Raw genomic sequence first — 23,092 nt, 5'->3', positions numbered from 1 at the left:
CTTAAAAATTATTAGAATAGCCATGCGCAGTGGCTCACGCCTGTAATCCCAGCACTTTGGGAGGCTGAGGCGGGCAGATCACCTGAGGTCAGGAGTTCGAGACCAGCGTGGCCAACATGGTGAAACCCCCATTTCTACTAAAAATACAAGGTGGCAGGCACCTGTAATCCCAGCTACTTGGGAGGCTGAGGCAGGAGAATCGCTTGAACCCGGGAGGTGGAGGTAGCAGTGAGCCGAGATTGCGCCATTGCACTCCAGCCTGGGGAACAAGAATGAGACTTCATCTCAAAAAAAAAAAAAAAAAAAAAAAATTATTAGAATAAATGAGCAGCAAGGTGGCAGGATATAAGATCAACATACAAAAATCAATTCTATTTCTATATACTAGCAACAATCCAAAAATGAAAGGAAGAGTTAGTTCAAGTGTTCCCTTTTCCAGGCAGTCTCCCATAACCTCTCTGGAGTCCTGTGTCCCTCCCTTGGGACTAGCATAGCCTTCTCTGCCCCTAACACTGACCACACTAGTTGGTCATTGTCTCCCATCCTCACTAGCTCAGACCCAGCCCAGGGGGGACACCCAGGTAGCCCCAAAAGAAGGATGGAATGTTCACCCTGTGGGTGACAGGGACTGCAACTTGCCTGGAAGGCACAGGAAGCTGAAACAGAGCCCCTACCCTGGGGCATCACACCCCACTGTGCCCCCGCCACCCAAAAGCTATAAGACCTGGCCTGTGTGTCAAAGTGGGAGGAGCCACTGTGAGGACAGATGGAACCCACCACCTCCTCCTGGCTCCACACCTGGACAAGGCTCAGCAGGAAGAGTTACAGGGACAGGTTACAGTCCTACATGGGTCCAGCTCAGTGGCCAGATAGGGGCAGGCCTGTGAGGGGCTCGTTCCTGCCTGGCTGCTGTCCCGCTGTGGGCAGGATGAAGGCTCTTAGGTGATCATCAGCTGACCCTGGGCAGGGGGGCAGGTCATGACAAGGGCAGGTCATGTGGCACCCTCACCTCCCCTGGGAATTCCTCGCTTCAGGGACAGACGCTGACACCCACAGCCCCTCTCCAGAGGAGGGGCCATTCAAGGGGAAACCCACCCCTGCCACCTTACTATCCTCTGCCCCACCTGGCCCTGCCCTGTGCCAGGGGGTGATACCTGGCCAGGAGCCCAGTGCCAGGCCAGGCTGAGAGCAGAAAGGGGAAAGGTCGGCTGAGGCTGAGGGTGATGACGGGCCATGGAGGCCGTGGTGACCATGCTGCTCTTGGGGAAGTTCAGCCCAGCTCACAGAATCTGGCCCCACTTGTGCTCGGGAAAACCAGGGGGCATCCCCAAGGAGCACCCACACTCCTAGCTGGCCAGGCCTCCCTGGCTGTGCTTCCCAGTGCCCAGCCCCTCTTCCAGGGACCTGATGGTTAAATTCCATTCATTCATTCCAGGGGACTCCACAGGCCTACCTGCCAGCTCTCTGGGTGCTTCAGTCCCTTCCTCTGTAGAGGCAGACACCCTGGGGGGACGTGTCACCATGCTGCTGCGGTGTCGGCTGAGTTAACATGGGCAGGAGCTGTGAGGGAGAGTGCTGAAGATCTGGGTTCACATCCTTCCTGGGGCCCCTTCTTCCCCTGAGCCCCCATCTCCTCCAGTGTAAAGTGGGTATGGAGGAGTCCCCTCTCAGAGTCCCCTGACACCTCTGCAGCTGCTCTCTGGAGCAGGGCTCTGGAGACACATGGGCCAGCGTTGGGTGGCCAAAGCTGGTGGTGGCTGCTGGGCTCCATGAGCCCTTCCAGAAAGTATGTGATCTTTGCGTGTGTGCACACGTGGAGATTTGCATTTGAGCCTGTACACGTGTGCGTGTGTGCGTGTGTGTGTGTGTGCACATGCACATTAGGGAAAACGGGGCACCTGGGATACACTCTCCAGGTCTCTGTCTGTGCTCCTCTCCCTACCTTCTCTCAAAGTTGCAATTGGTTCAGGTGACCCCAAGGCCTGAGGCTGCTGCGGTGGGGGGGCAGAGCAGTCAGGTGAAAAGTGCTCAGTCCCACAGAGACACCCCATCGGGTTCCATTTAATGCAGGCTCTGTGGCTCCCACCACCCTGGGGCCCCATGAGCCCTGTGGCGTGTGGTCATGGCCTGTGCAGGCCCTCATGTGCGCTGTGTCTCTGCACACCCAGCTAATGTCACCGGTGGTGCACTCACACAGGACGTGCACATGAGCTGCATGGCTCGCATGCACACAGGCGTGAGCCCCTGCATAGGAGCAGTGTGGGGGCTCTGGGAGGCTGGGCTCCTGCAGGATCATCCTGGCTGTGGTGAGGGAGCCAGCACCTCATGTGACCACAGGGTCAAGTAGTGGTGATCAGGTTGGCCCCATTTGTGGGAGCCACAGGGCAAGCTGGGGCTGGGGATCCAGCCCAGAGGGAGAAGATACCAGGTCACCCTGTGCACTTTATTCACACGCTCATATATGTGCATCCTGTCACACTCATGCATGTACAGTTAACACTCACACCATCCACACTAACACATATACACACACTCATTCTCCCGCATGCCCACTTGCTCTCATGTTCTCATACACACTCATGCACTCATGTCTACTCATACGTGCACACTCACACCCATATGTATACTGATATACACATTCATCACACTCACTCATGCATATGCAAGCACTCATTCACACACACACAGCCTCCAACGACCAACAAGACCTGTCATGTGCGGTCATCAGTGTCTCCGTGTCCTGAAGCCTGAGCACAGAATCATCACCACCACTCCCAGCCCTGCCAGGGCCCAGTGCCAAGCTGTACCTCACAGCTCACTAAATCGCCCAGGGTCCACCTGAGCTCAATACTTTACTTCTATTTTACAGACTTGGGTATAGAGGCTGGGAGAGGATCAGGCCTTGTGCCGAGCGCACTGGGCACTCCCTGTGGGCCAAGCTCTGTGCTTCTCAGTGATCGCCCCATCATCCAACACCTTGAGCTTCAAACCAGAGTCCTCCCCAAGTCACTGACGAAGAAACTTGGCCAAAGTCACACAGCCAGTAAATGGTGGCTCACGCACCACCCCCGGCCCAGCACAGCCACGGCCCAGCTTGGCGCACAGTGGGTGGCCGGTGGTGGGTGTGGGATGTGCAGATGGGGCGGCTTCCACCTTGGAGCCCTGGCTGCCCTGCCTCCCCACAGCTGTCTGCTCTTCCTTTTCGGTTTCCCTTGTTTCCTTCCTGTTCCCAGAATCTTTCTCTGTTAACATAATCGAAACCAAAATTCTCCCGTAAAGGCCCAGTAACCAGCTATGCCAGAGAAGTACTGCTGGCCAGGGGCAGGGTGGCCCAGCCTGGGCTCTGCGAGCACAGCCCCAGCCCGGCAGTCCCTGAGGTCCCTGCGGGTCCTCCACATTGCAGGTTTCAGAGCATGGCACTCCCCAGGTGGGCAGCAGGGACCTTGTACAGCTCTCTCCGTTACCCCCCCACAACAGAAACACACACTCACATACACAACATGTGTGTACTTAGCACCCAAACACCAAGGCCACCCTGCAGGCTGTATCACGAGAAGTTCCCGGACCTGGGCCCCACCCCAGCAGGCTGGCCCCCGCCTCCCTGTCGGCCCCATGTGATGGGGGGCTGGGGGGGTTCTAAGTATCACATTCCCTCTCTGGCCTCCCCCTGTGCCTGTCAGCTCGGGGGCCTCTCAAGGCAGACAGAGGCCACTCTCCTCAGAGCCTGTTGCCTTTTGCAGGCTCAGGGCCACCTCCTGTGGGCTCCCACGGCCAGCCCCGAGGAAGGCTGTGGCTCCCACGTGGGGCCCCCTTACTGGTTCTTCAGGTGCTAGACCAGTGCCGCCTCCTGAGCCCCAGTCCTGGGGCCGCCCCACTGACCTGATGGTGCTGACCCAACACATGGCCCTCCGTCCTCGTGACCTGCTCGGGGCCGGTGTCCTGGGGCCCAGGGAGGCCATGCGGCTCAGGGGCCACCAGCCCAGGCAGCCTACATCTCCCAGACATGTGAGGCCTGACGCGCCTGGCTGCCCCACAGCTGTGCCCACAGCTCACTCCTGCTGCTTCTGAGGCCTGTGGCCGCCAGTGCTTCCTCCCCACCCGGGACTTCCTGTTCCCTGCTCCCTGGGCAGCACCAAGTAGCCGGCACTTCCTGCCTTCTACCCTGTGAGGTCCTGAAAGCTGCCTGGGGCCCAGGGCTGCCCCTCACCCACCATCCGGGTTTTAACTCCTACCTTCCACTGCTCCTGCCCTCCCATCCTGTGGTCAGAGGCCAGGGCTCTCTGGCTCCAGCGCAAGGTCAGCTGCATCCCTGGGAGGAAGCTCCCTGCTGCCTCCCCACAGGGCCACCTCTGAATACTCGGCTTCTCCCTAGCAAACCATGAAACAACTTGCACCCTGGGTGCCAGGCCCAGCACAGAGCAGCATTTACAACACACACAGGGATGGTGTCACCTTACCAACATGCTCTTCCTGCCAAGGCAGCTGCTGCCACCCTGCTCTGCCATCTGAGGCCACACAGAGGGCTGTTATGTCTTGCACCCGGTTCTATGAATTTTAAGGTGGCCATCTCTGTGCCCTTTGACACCAAGGGACTGAGGGACTAGGCCTGGGCTCTGGCATTTCTCAATTCCTACTCTATCCCCAGCCTTTTCATGTCCCCGCAACCACACCAGCTCTGCTAACATCTGGTTTGCTAGAAAGCACATTATGGCTGAGTGGCAAAGCACGCTCCCGTACTCACCGGCCCCTGCCCCGGGGCCTGCTCAGAATCCTGCCCCTCCCAGGGCTGCTCTGCCCCCACCAAGCCCAGTGCCCTGCCCAGGCCCAGAGCCCGGAAGCAGGGAATGGGGATTCTAGCCACTGGGTGCTGAGCGCCCTCCCTCTCCTCCCAGAACTTGCCCAGGGAGGACAGGACCCCTGGGCAGAGGCAGCTGGAGAAAGGGGCTTTCTGGGGCCTGGGGCCACCCTCACAGCAGGATTTGAGGGTGACAGAGGCCACAGAGCACAGGCCACAAAGCTGCAGGGGTCTCATCTTGCCCGCCAGGCTTCCTAGGGCACGGCCCCCCGAATTCAGCCTCCCAACAAACCCTGGACTCCAGCCCCGTAACCGGCTGTGCAGGTCCCAAGCTGTCCCATAGCCTAGGTGTCGGGTCACTCAAAAAAGGCAGCTCCCAGGCTAAGGAGCTCCGTCTCCCCAGCTGTGTCTGCAGCCCCAGCCCAGCTGCCAAGGCCCCCCTCGGGGCCCGTTTGGGCTGCAGACACCCCACTGTCTCCTAGAGGGTGAGGAGCTTGGGCTTTTAGGTCTGGGGCCTCCTTAGCATGGGCACAGACACCCTGGCGTCCCCAGCCTGTGCCAGCCTCAGTCCCCTCAGGTGGCCAAGGGCAGACCACACCTTCAGCAGAAGGCTGGCCACAGCAGGCAGACAGACAGAGGGCAGCGAGGAGGGCACGGACAGACTGGGGGCTCTTCCCATTCTCCTTTCTCCTTGCAGGAGGGTTGAGATCAAACAGCAGGTGAGGAACCCCTGGGCCACAGCCCAGCCTGGACGATGAGGCAGGCACTTCTGACAGTTGGGGCTGCAGGGTCCAGAGGAGGGGCCAGGCCCTGTGGGTGCTGGACTGGGGAACGCCTCCCAGAGGAGGGGCCCAGCTTTGATAGAGGAGGAAGTTTGCTGGAAGGAGCTGGGGTGAGGGAGCCACAGGAGGAAGGGGCTTGGGGTGAGCACACCCCAGGGTTGGGAGGAATCCACAGGCAATGAGGTGGCCAACGCACAGCTTCAGGGATGACAACCCATGAGGATAAGAACCCAGAGGCAGCCGGCGCTCTCAGGAACGCGCCACCCCTTACTGGACAGGCAAATGCAAGAGCGGACAAGGCCTGAGCTGGAAGCAGGAGCCAGGCTTGCCCCTGCCCTTGCTCCGCCAAAAGCCCCACACTCATAGACTCGGCAGAGGCAGAAGCATGCAGAAGACCCACCTGACCCTGGCCCAGGCCCATTCCCCCCCCAGCCCTGGTCCAATGCTGTGATGCTACAGGGGGAGTCCAGCCCAGAGGAGAGGAGCAGGCCAGGTGAGGGGACCCTGGGGGTGGGGGACAAATCCACACCAGCTCCTTCCCTAACCCTATCTTCCCAGAGGGAAGCTGGAGCTGGGAGTCCTGGGCTGCTGGGTGACCTCTGCAGACCCCTCCTCTCTGGGCCTTAGCTTCTCCAATTGCTCTCTCAACTCCTCTTCATCCCTGCGGCATACGACACTGCCGTTCATATTCCTAAACACAGGCCATTCTCCCCTCCTCAGCCATGGCCACTCCTTGACCTTTACCCTGTGCCGGTAACCATGGAGATGACCCCACGCCTGCATCCAAGCAGGGGGTGTGCGCAGCGGGGCATGGCCGGGGCCGCCTCAATGGGCAGCCCTGGTGTCCCTCTCCATCCTTCCCAAGTTGCAGCTGCTCCCCTGCCCCTGAGCTGGTGCCTCAAACTGCCAGGCTTGGGGACTTCCCACCATGCCAGACACAGGGCACTTACCAGGATGAGTGGGAGCCAGCCAGCAGGGCAGGCAGAGGGCCAAGGGTCAGCCTGAAAAAGAAGAGGGAGGGAGCTTTCACTGGGTTCTGGGAGCCTTCAGCCCGCTCAGGAGTAAGGCAAACACCCAGCACAGTGGGTGGTGTCTGCAGCCACCACGGAGCTGACCCTGCCCTGGCACCTCCTGCCTCACGGCACCTGCCTCATCTCAAGGCTCACAGCCCAAGAGGACAGTCCTGTTGCCATCTGCATCTCTGGGGTTCAGAGAGGAAGCTAGGGATCAGTGGCATGCGGACTGGCACCCAGGGACCCTGTACCCAGCCTGGTACCTGCTTACCACCTTCAGGAGAGGCTCAGGTGCTGAACATGCCAAGGAGGGTCTGCAGAGCTCAGGGAGGGCACTGAGTCCAGGGGAGAGAGGGAGGGCATTGAGCCTGTGGGAAGGTGGACACTGAGCCCAGAGGAGGGAGGGAGGGCACTGAACCTGGGGGAAGGTGGGTAATGAGCCCAGGGAGGGAGGGAGGGCACTAAGCCTGGGAGAAGGTGGACACTGAGCCCTAGGAGGGAGGGAGGGCACTGAGCCTGGGGGAAGGTGGGTACTGAGCCCGGGGAGGGAGGGAGGGCACTGAGCCTGGGGGAAGGTGGGCACTGAGCCCTAGGAGGGTGGGTGGGCACAGAGCCTGGGGGAAGGTGGGCACCCCCAGGGAAAATCTCAAGCTCTCAAAATAAGATGTTTTGCATCAGCCCCTCCCATGGGGCCTGGGTCCACTCCATAGCCATCCCTGGGACCCTCCCAGGCTCTCCCCAGCCAGAAGCCCCTTCCCTCTATGCCCCATTCTGATTGCTGTCCCATGATGCAGGACTGGGAGGATTCCCGGGAACTCGGACTGGGCACTACCCAACTGGGATAGAGGGAGAGGGCACCCTAGAAAGAAGGACCCTGCCTGGGGCCACATGTTGTAGTGGGCTGAAAGGTGGCCCCCAAAAGCTTTGTCCACATCCTAATCCCCGGAACCTGTGAACACGACCTTATTTGGAAAAAGGATCTTCGATGTAACTAAGTTAAGCAGCACATCCTGGATTGACCAGGTGGGCCCTAAATCCAAGGCAACTGTCCTGTAAGAGATGGAGTAGGAGAAGATGCCTGGAAAGGACCATGTAAGGATGGAAAAGAGGCTGGAGGAATGTGGCCACACACCAAGGGCACCGAGGATCGCCGGCCACCAGCAGAAGCTGGGAGGGGAGGAAGGGGCTTCCCCAGAGCCACCCGGGCAACACAGCCCTGTAGACCCCTCAGCTTTGGACTTCTGGCCTCCAGAATCATGAGAGAGTAAATTTCTGTTGTTTTCAGGCCCCTCGTGTGTGGAACTTTCTTAGGGCAGCCCCAGGAAATGAATCCACACGGGGACTCACCTGAGTCCTTCCCCAGGATGAACTGCAGGCTCCACTTAGTCTGATCCCGAGTGTGGGCGTGCCTGTCAGGGAGAGACAGGCTCCACAAGGCTGTGACCAACCTGGGCGGGCACTGCTGAGCTTGCCTCCGCAGGTGCCCACAGCCTCCTGAAGGCTGGGCTCTCCACCTCCCACCCTCCTGCACACAGGGTCCACCAGCCTCACCTGCCATGCCTGACCCACACCCGCCAGGCTTGCTGACCCCACCTCCTGGCCTCGCGTTCACCCCTTTGGCCTGCCCTTCCTTCTCTCAGGCCACATTCACCACGGCGCAGCAGCGAGGTTGGTTCCCTGTCCACATGGATGGGGTGCGGCGCCTGCTTTCCCTTCCTGCCCTGGGCCCCCGACACTGGACCTGTCATGCACTTGCCCCATCCTGGTACCTGCAGTCACCTCCACATGGAAACCAAACGCTCCCTCATCCTTTGAGGATGGAACCATCTAGAACCTTGCCCTCTTCTCTGAAATCTCCAAGTCAATGGCACAGTTCTGCCACCAGCATTACCCCATGTGTCCCTGGCACTCCCCACGGGTCCAAGTCCCACTGAATCTCCAAGGCCCAGATGGGCACCAGGCCCATGGCAGGACCCAAGAGAAGGACAGACAAACAGATGAGTTCACTGTCATGTCCATACATGAGGCCAGACCCCAGCGAGGTTGTAACCAGTACATCCTTCAGAGCTCAGAGTGAAAAAATTGTGACTTAGCGCTAATTGGACTCTCAATGAGAGAGGTTTTCAAAGAACTGGAGTGCAGCACGGCCGCAGCTGAGGCCCTTCCACACCCCTGGACCTCTGCCCAGTGAGACAAGCCGCCGGCCAGCCCTGGGCACGCACGTGAGGCTGCTCGCTGCAAAACAGAGAAAGGCTGGTGCACTGGAGACAGCAGTGTTCCCAGAAGACGCAGTGTGTTGGGGGCTCAGAGGCCCCAGGGGCTTCACAGAGCGGTGCAGGGTGGAGGCAGAGACGGTCAGGCCACTGCTGTGTGCAACGGACAAAGGGAATTAAGAAAAGCGCAGACAAGGGCCCTGTAGGCACGGCTGCCTGCATGGCACCTGGGCTTCAGAGGGCAAGGCCAAGCTGTCGGTGGATGCTTGGCCCTCAAGCTCTGTCCTCAGAGGGAAGCTGCAATGTTCTCACATCTCCGGATGCCCCACTGGGCCTTCTTCTCTCAGGCCTGGTGTCTCTGTCCCCAGGAAAGGTTCTTGAGATGGGCATGGGAGTCGGGACTGCCCGGGGGCCTCCACACCTGGAAGAGGGTTGCCCTAGGCGGAGCTGTGGCCTGGCCAGGCAGGGGCCGTACACTGGCTGGAGGGAGGAGGCCAGGGCGGGCTTCCAGGCCGAGGGTGGTGAGGGTGAGGTGGGGCTGGAGACAGTGAGGTGAGGCGAGGCGAGGTGGGTCTGGGGGAAGCCACGGCTGGCACTGCTGCTCGCCTGGAGCCACTCTCCAGTCTCAAACCACAAGCAGCAGAGGCGGCTCAGGATTCACACTTCAGTTCTTCACAAACACTGACGAGTTTCCACCTTTTAATCACTTGAGAAAAAATTCTCCAGAGTCCTGATGTGTGGGGTGGGCCGGGTCCACCACCCCAAGTTCCTGGCTCCCACCCAAGGCTGGGGCCCACCTCCTCCCCACCCTGCCTCGCCTCTCCTGGCCTGAAGGGTTTCACTGTTCCCCACCGCAGCCAGCCTGGGCACCCTATGCCCCAGCCCCGCAGGGTCCCGAGAGGGGCGGCAGTCCTGCCCTACCCAGTGGCTCCCACCAGAGAGGGCCGCTCTATGCATGCGACCTTGGCAGGCAGAATAGAGCCGTGGTCAGCGTGCAGGCTTTGGTGGGAAAAAGCCTGGCTCAATCCCCTCCTCCTGGCCTGTGGCCCGCTCTGAGCCTCAGTTTCCTCACTTGAGCTGTGGGGGTGGGGCAGCTGGCTGCTGGGCTTGCTCTGGTGTCAAGGGAAGGGAGGAACCGCCCAGCTCAGCGTCCGGCCGTGCTTTTCCTTCCTGCCTGCGGGCCTGGCCTCCAGAACACGCGTCTCCCCGCGGCCCTTGGCACAGACAGAGCCACATTCCCAGTGCCACACCCCTTCCCTCTCTGCACCTTGGCAGCAGCAGTGCCCTCCACCTGGAATGCCACCCTCTCCACCTCCTCTGCCCCGCCCTTGCCCCTTGGCCCCTCATCTAGACCACACTCCCCTGGGCTGGACCCCCATCCGCAGGCCCTGGGCCTTCTCCCACACAGGCTCAGTCCACGGCAGGGCCCCCACTCCTCAGAGAGGCGGCCCCCACCCGGCACCCCCCGACGCTGTGGCATTTTCAGGGTGTCTGTTGGCTATCTGCCCCTCCCCTGACACCAGTTCTGTGGGGAGAGATCTCTGCATGTCCGTCCCCCATGTCCTTGATGCCTGAACAGTGCCCAGTGTGACACTGGCACCAGGTGCCTCCTGCAGCATGAATAGACCTCGTCCACACCCCAGCTGGCTGGAACCCCTACTCTCCGTGGGGCCTAGCTCACGGGCTCATGTGCTGAATTACACCATCTAGCCAGCCCCAGGCACCCCACTTCTTCCATCTCGGGGGACCCCTGGCTGCAGGAGGGGGGCACTCCAGGGGCTCTGCACCCACCAAGCGCAGCCTGGGCCTCCAGGGTGACCTCCCGGCCCCAGCATCCTCATCGATAGGCAAGGGCAGCAGCAGTCAGTGAGCAGATCAGCTGTGGCCGGGACACCCCATGCCCACACCAGCCTGGCTGCTGACCCTCCGGGCCCAGGGGGTGTGCTTAGGTAGGAAATCTGCCGGGCACCTTCCTCATCTAGAGGAAGCAGAAGCAGAGGGCTCCCGCCAACCAGACCCTCCTGGGATGCGTGGGACGCCTGGGCCACGGGCAGTGGGTGTGAAGGTTGGGGGTGCTTCCCTGCCCACAGTCACCTCTTGTGATAGGAGGGCTGGGCTGCTGGACCAAGGGAGGGGCGGGGAGCCCCCAAGGAAATGTCCACTGTGTTCTGAGTGCGCCAGCTCTGTGCCTGCTCCGTCGCCAACTGCTCGTTTTGTTCTCCCGATTAGGACCTCGAGGCTGAGTGAGCTGCAACGCTTGGCTACCCAGCCAGCGTGGCTAGTGTCACCCAGAGCCTGGGGCCACCTGGCCCACCCCTACAACACAACCTGAGGGTGCCCTGAAAGCCTTATGGCCCTGGCAGGGCCCCTACCAGGCATTTCCTGCTGAGCCTGGCTCTGGGGTGGGTAAGAAGGAGAGGAGAAACCCCAGGCCCACTCACAGAAGGAAGCCCACCAACCTCAAGGACAGTGGGGGTGGGCCCTGGCCTCTGTGGAGGGGGCAGGGCTCTGGGTAGGAGGCCAGGGGACACAGGGTGGGCCACGCCATGTGGGGTACAGGGAGGAAGCTACCGCAGGGCCCAGCTCAGCAGGACAGGAAGGCCTGGGGAAGCAGGGGCTCCAGCCCACCCTTGAGGAGTTAGGAGCTGCTTCTGTTTTAAACTGATCCCAAGAGCCCCTGGGGAGGCTGGTTGGGAAGCTCTCCCAGGCCACAGCCCCCTTTTGGGTCCCGCTCAATGCTGCCGGTTCCCTTGAAGAAAGAGTGGTCTGGTGCTCACCCTAGAGAAAACTCTGGCAAAGAAGCAGAGCTCCAGTCCTCAGTTTCCCCAGGAGTAATTGGGGCAGTCCCGGAGCTGCTGGACCCAGGACTTAGTGCTGAGGCTGCACAGAGGGCAGGGTCCACGGATCTGCAGAGACTCGGATGAGGAACAGGAGCAGGCGGTGCCGGGACAGAAGGAGATCCCCAGAGAGTTGCAGTGGAACCCACCAGGCAGCTGAGGAAACCGAGAGCAGGAAACCAAGGCCAGGGAATGGTGGAAGGTAGCCCACCTATTCATCGGGCTCGGCTGGAGTCATGGTGAGGCTGGTCAGCCGGACCCTGTCTCTCTTGCACAGTGTCACTCCACTCGGCCTGAAGTCTCGTGGTATCGGGCACAGGGGAGGCACTCAGGCACTGCGCCTACAGGCAAACGCCACACCCTGCACCCGGGATCCAAGCTACTGTCACCCTCTGTCTGGGCTCCCAATCTGTTGGGGAGGCAGCCACCTCTGACTCACATCCTTGTGACATCTGTTCCACCCAGACACGTTGACACATCCGCCAGCGTCCTGGGAGCAATCTTCCACATGAGTTAGCCAAGCATGGGATTACATAGAGTCAGACAGAGCACAGCTTGTGCAAAGGCCCTGGGGTTGCAGGTAAGAGAAGGCACCCACCTTCTGACATGAGAGACAGAGGTGGGTCCTAGTTAGAACCGCCAGGCCAGGCCACATGCCCAGGTGAGGCAGACAGCATCTCAGACCTTCCCTGGGATGAGCTCCTGGGCACCATTCACGCCTGGGCTCCAGTCCCAGCCTTGGTCCCTTAAGCTGGAGACTAGGGGCAAGTCACTTCACTCCCTGAGCCTTGCTCTGTCCTCCCCCTCCGCGCTTATTAGCAACAGCACTCTGAGGACCAAACCAGACAGTTCCCAAGCACTCTGCCATAGACACTTGGCCCAGCACTGGGTCCCTAGGCCCTGGAAGTGGACAGCACCCTGCTTATCCCAGATCCCAGCACCAGGGCGAGGTAACAAGGGAACAGAGTGGAGATGCCGAGGCCCTGGGGCTCCTGCTGGGGTGGCATGCAGTAGGGGCGCCAGTCAGAGAAACCCAGCCCCATTGCTCCCACCCAGAGCCAACGGGAGAGGTCAGGAGCCACCACGATGGGCACCCTCTGTAGGCAGCTGTGTAAGCCCTACAGGGTAGGCCTTGGGACCGTATAGCAGTTAAGTGGCCTGAGAGTCCTGCATCACCTGTCCCTTTTACTCATCACTGTGGTACTTTTTGTACCATGGCGGCCTTGGTGGCCTCCCTTGGACCGCACAAAACCATGAAGCTCCTGCACACACCTCGGGCTCAGCCCAGGCACTTTACGGCGTTTTATCTGGACAAGCTCCTGGGTCAGGGCGAAGGACGCTGGGGCCCAGGCGTGGCCCCCATCATGGCTCCTCTGTGTACCACTGAGGGTCCTTGGGCCCCTCGCTTACCCAGGAACCCTGTCACCATCTGTCAGCGGGTGCCACAGGCTGGGACCCACCAAGGCTGAGTCAGCACAACAGGGTCCTTTCCCTCTGTCCACTCATTTCAGCACTTGAGGGTTAGGTCTTTCTGCTGCCTTAATGCATTCGCTGTGATCCTTTTTCCCTAACGTTATGTGTGTGTGTATATATATACATACATATATATATATACACACACACACATATATATACATATATATACACACACCACATACATACATATATATACACACACACACGTATATATACACATATATACACATGTATACAAACATATATACATATACACATATATATACATATATACACATATATATACACACACACATATATACACACACATATATACATACACACATACACACACACACACACACACACATATTTTTTTTTGAGACAGAGTCTCACTTTGGTGCCCAGGCTAGAATGCAGTGGCACGATCTTGGCTCATTGCAACCTCTGTCTCCTTGGTTCAAGCACTTCTCTTGCCTCAGCCTCCTATAGCTGGGATTACAGGTCATACCACCACACCCAGCTAATTTGTATTTTTAGTAGAGACAGGGTTTCACTATGTTGGCCAGGCTGGTCTTGAACTCCTGACCTCAGGTGATCTGCCCGCCTCGGCCTCCCAAAGTGCTGGGATTACAAGTGTGAGCCACTGCGCCTGGCCCCTTTTTTTTTGAGATCAGGTCTCTCTGTCACCCAGGCTGGAGTGCAGTGGCACAATCTTTGCTCACTCCAACCTCTGCCTCCCAGTTTCAAGCAATTCTCACGTCTCAGCCTCCTGAGTAGCTGGGATTACAAGCATGCGCCAACACGCCTGGCTTATTTTTGTATTTTTAGTAGAGCCGGGGTTTCACCGTGGTGGTCAGGCTGGTCTTGAACTCCTGACCTCAAGTAATCCACCCGCCTTGGCCTCCCAAAGTGCTGGGATTACAGGCATGAGCCACCATGCCTGGCTAATATTTTTAAACTGTTTTCAAACATGGGTTTTTTTTCTCGGATGTTGTTCGTTTTTACTCTCTGGGTTTATTATTTTATTCCCTTGCCTTCTGCTTCTTGTCATTTTTTATTCCTTAGTAAATTTTAGGTTGGCCTCAGGAGGTTTCCTGTCTAGGCTGGGTCTTGTCCTTGCGCTGGCTTCCTCCTGGGGCCACTCACAGGCCAGCAAAGGTGGGCTCAAGGCGACAGGCCAGCCCCTCTGCTGGGGCTGCAACAGGCATCGGGGTGGGAGAGCAGGCCACAGCCACTCCTAGGCCGGGGTCTCTGGCCGGACAGGGGAAGGGAGATGCAGGCAGGCCCAGGAGCCAAAGGGAGGCCACAGGAAGAGGTGCTGACAGAGGGGCAAAAACAAGGAAGAAGGAGTGGGCCAGACCCCGGGTTGGGGAACCGAGAGCTGTGTGTTCCTCCTCAGCCTGGGAACCCCAGAGCCTCGGGGCCTGGGCAGGGGACAGGATGACTCATGCCCGCTGGCTCCTGTCCTCACCCTCAGCGTGGCCCAGAGGGGGCCTGGGTGACCTGAACGTTCCCAGGCCCCTCACAATGCTCCACTGTTCAGAGGCCCAGTGAGGACAAGGGTCTGGCGGTGGGCCCGGCCTGCCGGGAAAGGAGCCCAGCCCCCAGCCTCTCCCGCAGGCTCTCTGCACCCCTGCAGTCTGGGCCCCGGTCCTCCGCGGTCAAGACAGGCAGGGGCGGAGTCTGGATCAGGGTCTCCTCCTCTCCGCCCCCAACCATGCAACTGTCCAGCCCCCTTCCCAAGGCCAGGCCGCCCACAGCCCAGCTCCTTCCTCCCTCGGAACCAGCCTGTCACAGCCTTTCTGCTGCAGCCTCAGCGGAGGTGGCTCTCAAAGACAGCTCCGCTCAGCCTCAGGGCTCAAGGCCACCCATGCTCTACCTCGCCGGACACCTCTCAGGCTGTTCCACGAGTTCCTCGAGCCGTTCCCCACCTGCAAACTCCTGCCTGGCCTTCTGCCCCCAGCCGGGTCACCCCAAGACACCCCCAATGCCCTTACTGCTCCCTGGGGATGGCGCTCCAGGCCAGGTCCTTCCTCAGAGGGGTGAATGGCTCTAGTCAGGGCCCCCAACCACCACAGCCCCAGACCCGTGGGAGCCGAGGCCTGAGCTCTCCTGTCTGCCCAGCCTCCCTGCACCCACCCCTGGCACGGGAGCCCGAGACAGCCTCCCCAGAGCCCCCAGGTGAAGTGCCACCTGGCCCGTCATCAGCCCGGGGGTGGGGCGGTCACAGGACAAGCACCTCCATGTAATGCTCGGGTGGCAGTAAGACTCTGGAGTCAGCAGGGCCTGTAAGCAAGCCCGCCGGTGTCTGCCCCTAGGGCCTCCTCCTGGCTGGGAAGCAGCCACGGGGCAGGCTCGGGCAGCTCAGGCAGGGGCAGGCTGCACCAGACAGGGAGGTGGCACAGCCCGGTGGACACTCTGGCGACACAGCCTCAGGAGTGACTTGGGGATGCCCTTTCCCTCCCCAGGGAGGCAGCTCTGGACCATGCCACTGTCTGCCAGAAAAACCAGCCAAGGAGGAGGGTGACTGAGCCGGGGACAGTCAGTACCACCAGGGCCAATGCCACCCCAATCTCACCAGTCTGCTTCTCCCTCCCCTTTCATCCCCTGTAGCCCCTGTGCAGGGGTCACCGACCCCATCCTGGTCACGTCACCTCTTCCACTCCCACCCAGCCTTCTGCAGCCTCGACGAACCTACTTCTGTCTGTGGCAGCCCCCACCCTTTCCCCAGACCCCGCCCGAGCTCCTCATGGTCTTCTTGTGGCCACTGCTTGGAGGGCGTATGTTCGGCAGTGGTCTCCAGACCCCAGAGTAAGCTTGAAAACATAAGCCAGCCCCTGCTGGAAACCCCACCAGGCCCTCGGGCCCCACCTCTCTAGCCCCTCTCCCTTTTCAAAACCAGGGTGTCTTTCACACAGCCCGAGCCCTCAGCCTGGCCTCTCCTCCTGCTCCCCCTCAAGGAGGCCCCCCCGGGGGGATCCGTGAGGCGCCCCTGGCATCTTTGGTGCTGCCTTTTCCCAGCTTCATACTGGAAGGGCCAGGACCCTGCCTGCCGCAAGGGTGGCTCTGGGTAGGTCTTCGAGGGGGCCCGGGTCCCAAGTGGGTCCCCCCTGCTTCTCAGGACCCCAGCCCTGGAACAGCTGTCCCCTTGATGCCAGCCGGCAGGAACCCTGGCATGGGGCAAGGCCCGCTAGATCCTCTGCAGAGGTGGGGGTTGGGGGTCCTTTCTCAATCTTCTTCCTTCCCCAGCAACTTCCTGCCCCAGAGGCAGGCACAGCCACCCCGACCACAAAACATCACCCTCCTGGTCATATCCTCAAGAAAATGGGAAGGTTGATCTCAGAGAGCCCCTGCCCCAAGTAGCAAACCTTCCTGAAGCCAGCACCCAGGACCCCAGGATGGCTCAGGGCTCAGAGGTGGCCACTGCCCCTCCCTCCACTTTACATACCCAGGGCCCCATCCCACCTCATTAGGCAGCTGCAGCCCAGGGTCTGAAGCTGAGCGAAGTCCAGTCGCGGTGAGGGTCCTGAGGGGAAGGCATTTCAGAGATTCCACCCCCAGGGTCCTGCCTGGGAGCAGCTCCTCCGGTGGGGAGGAAGGAGCCACCTGTGGGGACAGGCAGCCAGCAGGGGTCCAGCAGGAACGAAGTCCTGAGGCAGGGCGGGTACGGGTGGCGGGTGGAGGCTGAGGCTGCACCCCTGAGCGCCATTAGTCCTAATCAGCCCGGAGGCCTCGATTACCTGACGCCGGCTTTGGAGTTTCCGAGGCCCCGTGCTGCGGGCAGCTCCTGGGGGGCCACTCCCACACACCCCGCCCCAGCAGGGAGGGAGAAGCAGCTGGGTAGGCACACCCTCACCCTCACGCATCCCATGAGGCTGCACTTCCTGTCCCTGCCCTGCCCAGAGAAGGCGGAGGATGCCCAGGTCACACGGCCTGGCCTGGTGGAGCCACCTGAGCCACCCAGCACCTGTGTTCCTAGAGGTCTCGGCCTGGGAACGCCTGAGGCCACAAGAGGTGATGGCAACGGGAAGTCACTTCCCCCTGCTCGGGGGATGCACACCCGTCATCTTCCCCTCTGCCCTGGTCAAACTCACTCTGCTGACCACTGATCTGCCTGCCACGCCAGGCCCCAGCACTATCTGCCCAGCCATCAGCGGACCGCCTGGGGCAGCGCCAGCCACTCGCCCCACTGGAAAGGGGCTTCCCTTTCTGGCCTCGGGTAGGAGGAGAGGAAGCAGCTGGGGTCAGGGAGGGGCGTTTCCGAGAGAGGAGATGAGTGCTGAGTTTCCTGGCCTGCCTCCTCTGGCTCTGAGCCTGGTCTCCATGCAGGGCTGTGTCCCCCCACCTGCCACTCAGGGCTCCCAGGCCAGCTTTTCTGGATCTTTCCCCATTGCCCTCCTAATGGTGAGAAATCCGGCCTTTTGCTTGGACTTGCCTCAGGTGCCAGCTCTTTGGGACCCAAAGCCCTGGTGGCACAGGGAGGCCAGGCTAACTCCAATCTCACGCCAACACACGTTTAGGAAGAGCAGCTACAGAGAAAGAAAGCACTTTCGTTCAGGGAGAGGACAGGGGACACCGACTCAGCTCGGCGGCTCTTCCTCACCAGGCTTTGGTCCTCCCTATCTACCGCTGCCAGGGCCACCGAGACCAGGCCCAGAAGCAGCTGGGTCCCTGCTGCCGGGTGGCAGGCAGCGGTGGCTGTCACAGCGCAGCCCGCAGGGGGAAGGGAGGAGGCTCTGATGGAAACCTGAAGAGTTTCGTGGGAGACCAAAGCACAACAGTCTGATATTATCTGATTGGAAACTCCACCAACTGGGCGGCAGCTGCCAGGCTGACTGGCACATTAGGCTCTGATGCTCAGTAGAGAGTTAAACACAGGTGGGGGGAGTGACAAGCCACCTTCAAAGAGCGTGGCACAGCCCGCCCGTTGCCCGCGCCACTTCCCTGCCCAGGAGTGGGAGGCTGGGAGAGCCGGCACTCCCCTCACCCTTCCTCTGGGACAGGCCCACGTGGGCACCACCAGGGCATGGGCTCTCAGACGCGACCCTGACCTTCCTGAGTTCCCAAGCAGGAGGGGCAGGCGGACAGGTCACCATGGATGGGTCAACATGCATGGTGGCCATAGACCAGTCTGGGGGCTCAGGAAGGCACCCAGCTCAGGGTGGAGTTGGGGGTGGCCAGGGAGGGTACCCTGAGCACCAAGCAGGACAGACACTTATGTCTTCAGCTGAAATTGCTTCTAAGGGAGAGAGTGGCAAGGTGGGCCAGACAGGTGAGCTGCTACCCATGGGCACCTGCCAGCGGTCCTGCCCTCTGACCTGTGGCCTGTCTGCTCTTGCAGTGCATGCCTAGCCCAGGGCCCAGTACACAGGCACCCAGTGTTGCATGAGCGGGGCCCGGGGCTGGACAGCAGCCTTCTGAAGGAGGTCCACCACTGCCCCAGAGGCAGACACCAGGGTGGGTGGTAAAGGCGCACCACTGCCCCAGACTCCCAAGGCTGAGAAAAAGCCAAGGACCGCCCAGCATTCCAGGCTCCCAGAATGACCCCTGATCCCTTCCCACCTTGTCCAGGGGCAGCCAGCAGCAAGGGCCCACCCCTATGCCTAGCTCAGGACAGTGGACAGGGCTGCAGGGCATGGGGACCCAGGACCCTCAAATGCCACAGAAGAGCATCACTAGATTACAACACCCCTGGATCGAGGCTGAAGGAACTCCCCCAAACGGAGCTGCCCATTCACACAGGGTCAAGGGCAGGGAGGCCCTAGCTTGGGCCTGGGGATCTGGCCTCCCATGAGTTAGACCTACTTTCACCCCATTTCACAAGGAGGACGCTGAAGCCCTCAGACGAAGCCTGCTCTGAGCCCAGAACTCAGCTCCCCTCTGGTGCCTGAGAGAAGCTCTGTGCCGCCTCCCTCGGCCCCTGCCTCGCGGCCTCAGCCCCGTGTGCCATGGCACGCACACTGCCTTCTTGAGGCTGTTGCCTGCCAGCCTGGCTGACCCTGGGGCGGGGAGCTGGCCTCCCTCTGCAGGCTTGAGCAGACAGGCACCCTACGCCCCACCCAGCTGCCTGGAGCAGGCTCAGCAGGAGCGCAGTAAACATCTGATTCACAAGGAAGCAGAGGGCACTTCTTGGAATCAGCGCAGCTACAGGGATGGGGGTATGGATACCACGAGGGCGCTCTGCCAACCCCTCGGGGCTCCTCTGATCTCCCCAGGCAACTGCTCCAGGTGGCCGAGCCCACATTCTTCCCAGAGGCCAGCTGACAAAGATGGACCAGATGTGACTGGAATCCATGAAGAAAGGGCCAGTCACCTCAGGGCGTTGGGGCCAGCAGTTCCAGCATGATCTGTGATCGAGGGCCGGGAAACCAAGCAGGGCCTGACCACTCTCATGGCCTTGGAAGTTACAGAGCCTGGGGAGAAGAGAGAAGGTTGAGGGAGGGCACCTTTCTCCCCTCCTGGGAGCCTGCACCACCTCGAACTCCTGTCTGACCCAGGTCTCCACCCGCCCCGAACCTGGGCACATGCTTCTCTCGTGTCACCCTCGAAGGATGAGTGTAGTCAGGGGCCCGGCACGGAACCCAAATCCAGCAGCGTGGTCCAGAGCCAGGGACTTCTGTCATCCCGTTTTGCAGAACAGGAAACCGAGGGTCAGGAAGTGCAATTCGCCTACAAGGCTCAGGTCTACTGGCCCGTGGCTGAGGGGCAGTCCCTTGCTCTTGGCACCATCCTGTCTACCCTCCCGTGCACAGGCCAAGGGGTGGTGAGGAGGGTCCAGTGCCCCAGGGAAGGGGGCCAGCCAGTGAGCCTGAAATGCTCCCTACCACCCCCTCTGGGACTTAGGCAGCCCACACATGGGACTGTCTCCAGCCCCTTGGTGTCCAGACAGGGCCACCAGAAGAATGCAGAGGCCTTCTGGGGAGGAGCCGCCTATCCTGGAGGAAGGATTCCAGGGTCTGCACGGCCCCTTCTCCTTGCCTCCCAAGCCCCTCCATACCCTCACCACACCTGGCATGCAAAGGCCACTCCCGTCAAACTGGTCTCCCACCCTCCCTACCGCCCGCCTTTGGCTTAGTCTGTACCTGCATGGCTGCCCGCCCGGCTCAGATCCCTCCTCCTGACGGCACACCCTGTATTCATTGGCCCGAGGGGTGGGAGCCGCTCCACTGCGTCTGGGGTAGGACAGCTCTCACCTTGTGGCAAATTCCCTGTCTTTTCCCTGCCAGCCTGCCCTTCTCCTCACCCACCCAGGCTGCACAGTGATGGCCAAGCCACCCGGTTATTAAAGAACTATATACTCGGCCAGGCGTGGGGGCTCACGCCTGTAATCCCAGCACTTTGGGAGGTGGGCAGATCATGAGGTCAAGAGAGGCCAGAGAGTGAGGAGGGCAGAGCCTGCCACACATAGTCACTGACCTGGGGTGTCCCCACAAGGGAGCTTTTGAGGACAGAACGCAGGAAGACCCAGGGGCTGCCCAACACTGGCCACTCCTGATGGACTCAGGCCTTAGTCCAATGTGGGCAGGAACCTGGGAGCCTTGGCCTTTACCCAGGCCTCTCCAGGCCAGGCCCTGCCCCCACCCAAAACAGGACATACAGCGGCCCTGAGGACCAGGGAGAGCACCCTCAGCGACCCACTGTCACTGAATACCAAGCACATGTCACCACCACCACCATCCCCCCTACGGACACTCATAGCCACCCACCAGGTACAAAGTGCTTCACAGCCCTCAGGTCATGGATGAGAAAACGGAGGGGTGGCAGGGGGAAGCCTCCTGGCCATGATCACACAGCTGGAAACTGGTGGCATCTGAGTTCACACCCAAGATCCTGGCTGAGTTTGCGCCCTTCCTCCCTGCCCCTCAGGAACCAAGGCTGGCCATCTCGTCTCTCTGGGCCCCTGGACTTCCCGTCTGTGGGCCTGCTTGTGTGCGTGCATCCCTGGGGGGTGGGGAGCTCCAGCTGACTCAGCACCCTGCTTCCTCTGTCCATGTGGGCAGAAAGGGCCAAGGCAGGCCCAGAGCCTGTCCTCCCTCTGTCTGCCTCTTCAGGCCAGCCTCCTTGGTGGGCTCCCCCATGATCCTGGAGGCCTGGGGACTCCCTGAAAGGCCAGGTCCCCTGTCAGCACCCCTCTCACCAGATGGCCCTGGCTGTCAGTTCCTAGATACGGCTGCCCATCTGTCTTCCTTCTGCCTGCCCCCTCCAGGGTGTGCCTAACGCAGGGCACAGAGCCAGGCAAAGGGAGCCTGGCGGGTGGCAGGGAGAGGGGATAGACAGAATCCTCACTCCCTTGCAGCCCTCGTCCCAGGCCTCCTGTCCTGCCAGGAGTGGAGTGCCTGGAGTGGGGCCCTGAGGTTGGGCTCCAAGAGGGCCCTTCGACGGTGTCTACGTAAAGGAGACAGTGGACAGAGTGGGAAGAACCAGGAGGGGGTGGAGCCCAGCCCCTCCTCTGGTCCCACAGGGCCTGAGCCAGTGAGGGCAGGGGCTTGTTCAGGCTCATGGAGTTGGTGCAGGGCTGACCTGAACCCAGAGGCTTGCTTCGGTAAGGAGGAGGCCGTGGGCCCTGCCTTCAGGCGGTTGTGGAAAGAATTCTACACATTTCATCACCAGCCCATGTCACCTGCAAGGCCACACACATGTCATCCAGGCAGGCTGTCCACCCCAGCAGCCCACACGGAGTACCCGCCCCTGGCCACAGCCAATTCGAAGGACTTAAGTGTGGCCACTAGACCAGGAGGCACAGCTGTCCCCAGTGTCAACAGATGAGCAAACTGAGGCACAGAGAGGGGATAGGAGGTGCTCACGGAAAGGAGCACCAGCAGAAGGCTCCCCACAGCAGGGCTCAGGCCCTCAATGCCCCCAGGGAGCCAAGGCCCAGAGCAGCGGGAAAGTGCCGGGCTGCAGGGAGGCCAGCGCACAGGTGGAAGGGGCTGTCCCCGCCCCCTAACTCCTCCAGTCCCTCTGCCACCCCTGAGATTCCCTGTTGCCCATGAGAGTCTCAGACGCCCGGCTATCAGTCACTCACACTTCAGTGTGAATCAGCGCCAGTGGGCGGCTTTTCTCGCCCTCGGTGAAGCGCGGCCGCTGCAGAGGGAAGTTTGGATTCCGGGAAGGGCGGAGAGCGAGTGCCCGCCACAGCCTTTGAGTCTTGTGGGGAGGGTCGCGTAAAGGGGACCCGCGGCGGGGCCAGAGGGGCGCGAGGGGTGCGAAACAGACGCGTCGTACCGCCTCCCACCCCTGAGCCCCCGGCAAGGGACACCCGGCCCCCGCCCCGAAGCCGCGCTCCCTCGGGCACTGCCCGCCGTGCCCAGGCCCCGTGCGTCCTTTGGCAAGGACACGGAGGCCCCGGGGCCCGGGGGAGGCTGCTGCGCACCCCAGACCCCCGAGACCCGCCCATACCTGCCGGGACCCTGAGACTCCCCCGAGACCTGCCAAGACCTGCCGGGACCCCTGAGACTCCCCGGAGACTCCCCCGAGACCCCCGAGACCCGCCGAGACCTGTCGGGACCCCGAGACTCCCCCAAGACCCCCGAGACCCGCCGAGAGCCCCGAGACCGCCAAGGCCCGCCGAGCCCCTTCCAGACGCGGAGACCGCCCCCCCGCGAGACCCCCGAGACCCGCCGAGACCCGCCGCCGAGGCTTACCCGCCGAGCGCTCTCCTGGCCCGCGGGCCCTGGGTCGAGGCGGCGGCTTGACTCGGCCGCCAGGCGCTCCCGCCCGCGGGACCCGCCGCCGCAGCTCCGTCCCGCCCGCGCCCGCCCAGTCCGCCCTCCTCCTGGCCCCGCCCCGGGCCGGCCCCGCCCCTCCCCGGCGGGTCCCGCAATCCTGGAGGTCCGAGCTGGGCGTGGGGCGGGGCCGGTACCTCAGGGTGGGCGGGGAACTGCACGTGGCCTCCGCGGCCCCGGGACGAGGCCCCTGGGGGGCGAAGACTGGCGTTGTCGCGGGCTTAGACGCCGGGTCCACAGTAGGTGCTTAGTTCTCGCCCGTGAGTGAG

The 23,092-nt window shown here is 61.3% G+C and overlaps 1 protein-coding gene across 26 annotated transcripts in view; it reads right to left on the bottom strand.

Annotated features, from left to right (window-relative positions):
• Positions 1 to 22,867, bottom strand: part of SH3BP2 (SH3 domain binding protein 2) — a 43,497-nt gene extending 20,630 nt beyond the window's left edge. For 4 of the 26 annotated variants that reach the window (XR_010156276.1, XM_016951181.4, XM_063808615.1 and 1 more), the window contains exon 1: positions 22,743 to 22,867. Coding sequence is in view for 7 of the 26 variants with exons in the window: in XM_063808606.1 (XP_063664676.1) it covers positions 6,528 to 6,578; positions 19,412 to 19,491 (131 nt within the window). In the remaining 19 variants the exon portion in view is untranslated. Of the gene's footprint in view, positions 1 to 1,453; positions 1,573 to 3,879; positions 4,182 to 4,232; positions 4,485 to 6,527; positions 6,579 to 7,937; positions 8,000 to 16,563; positions 16,625 to 16,838; positions 17,304 to 19,411; positions 19,512 to 22,742 lie in introns of those variants that run through there. The other 22 variants (XR_010156277.1, XM_063808616.1, XM_063808618.1 and 19 more) reach the window with 17 other exon arrangements.
• Between the last annotated feature and the right edge of the window lie 225 nt (positions 22,868 to 23,092).

Source organism: Pan troglodytes, chromosome 3 (genome assembly GCF_028858775.2).
Source record: "Pan troglodytes isolate AG18354 chromosome 3, NHGRI_mPanTro3-v2.0_pri, whole genome shotgun sequence".
Lineage (NCBI taxonomy): Eukaryota > Metazoa > Chordata > Mammalia > Primates > Hominidae > Pan > Pan troglodytes.
The sequence above is the reverse complement of the archived record's forward strand: the minus strand, read 5'-3'. Positions and strand labels throughout refer to the sequence as shown.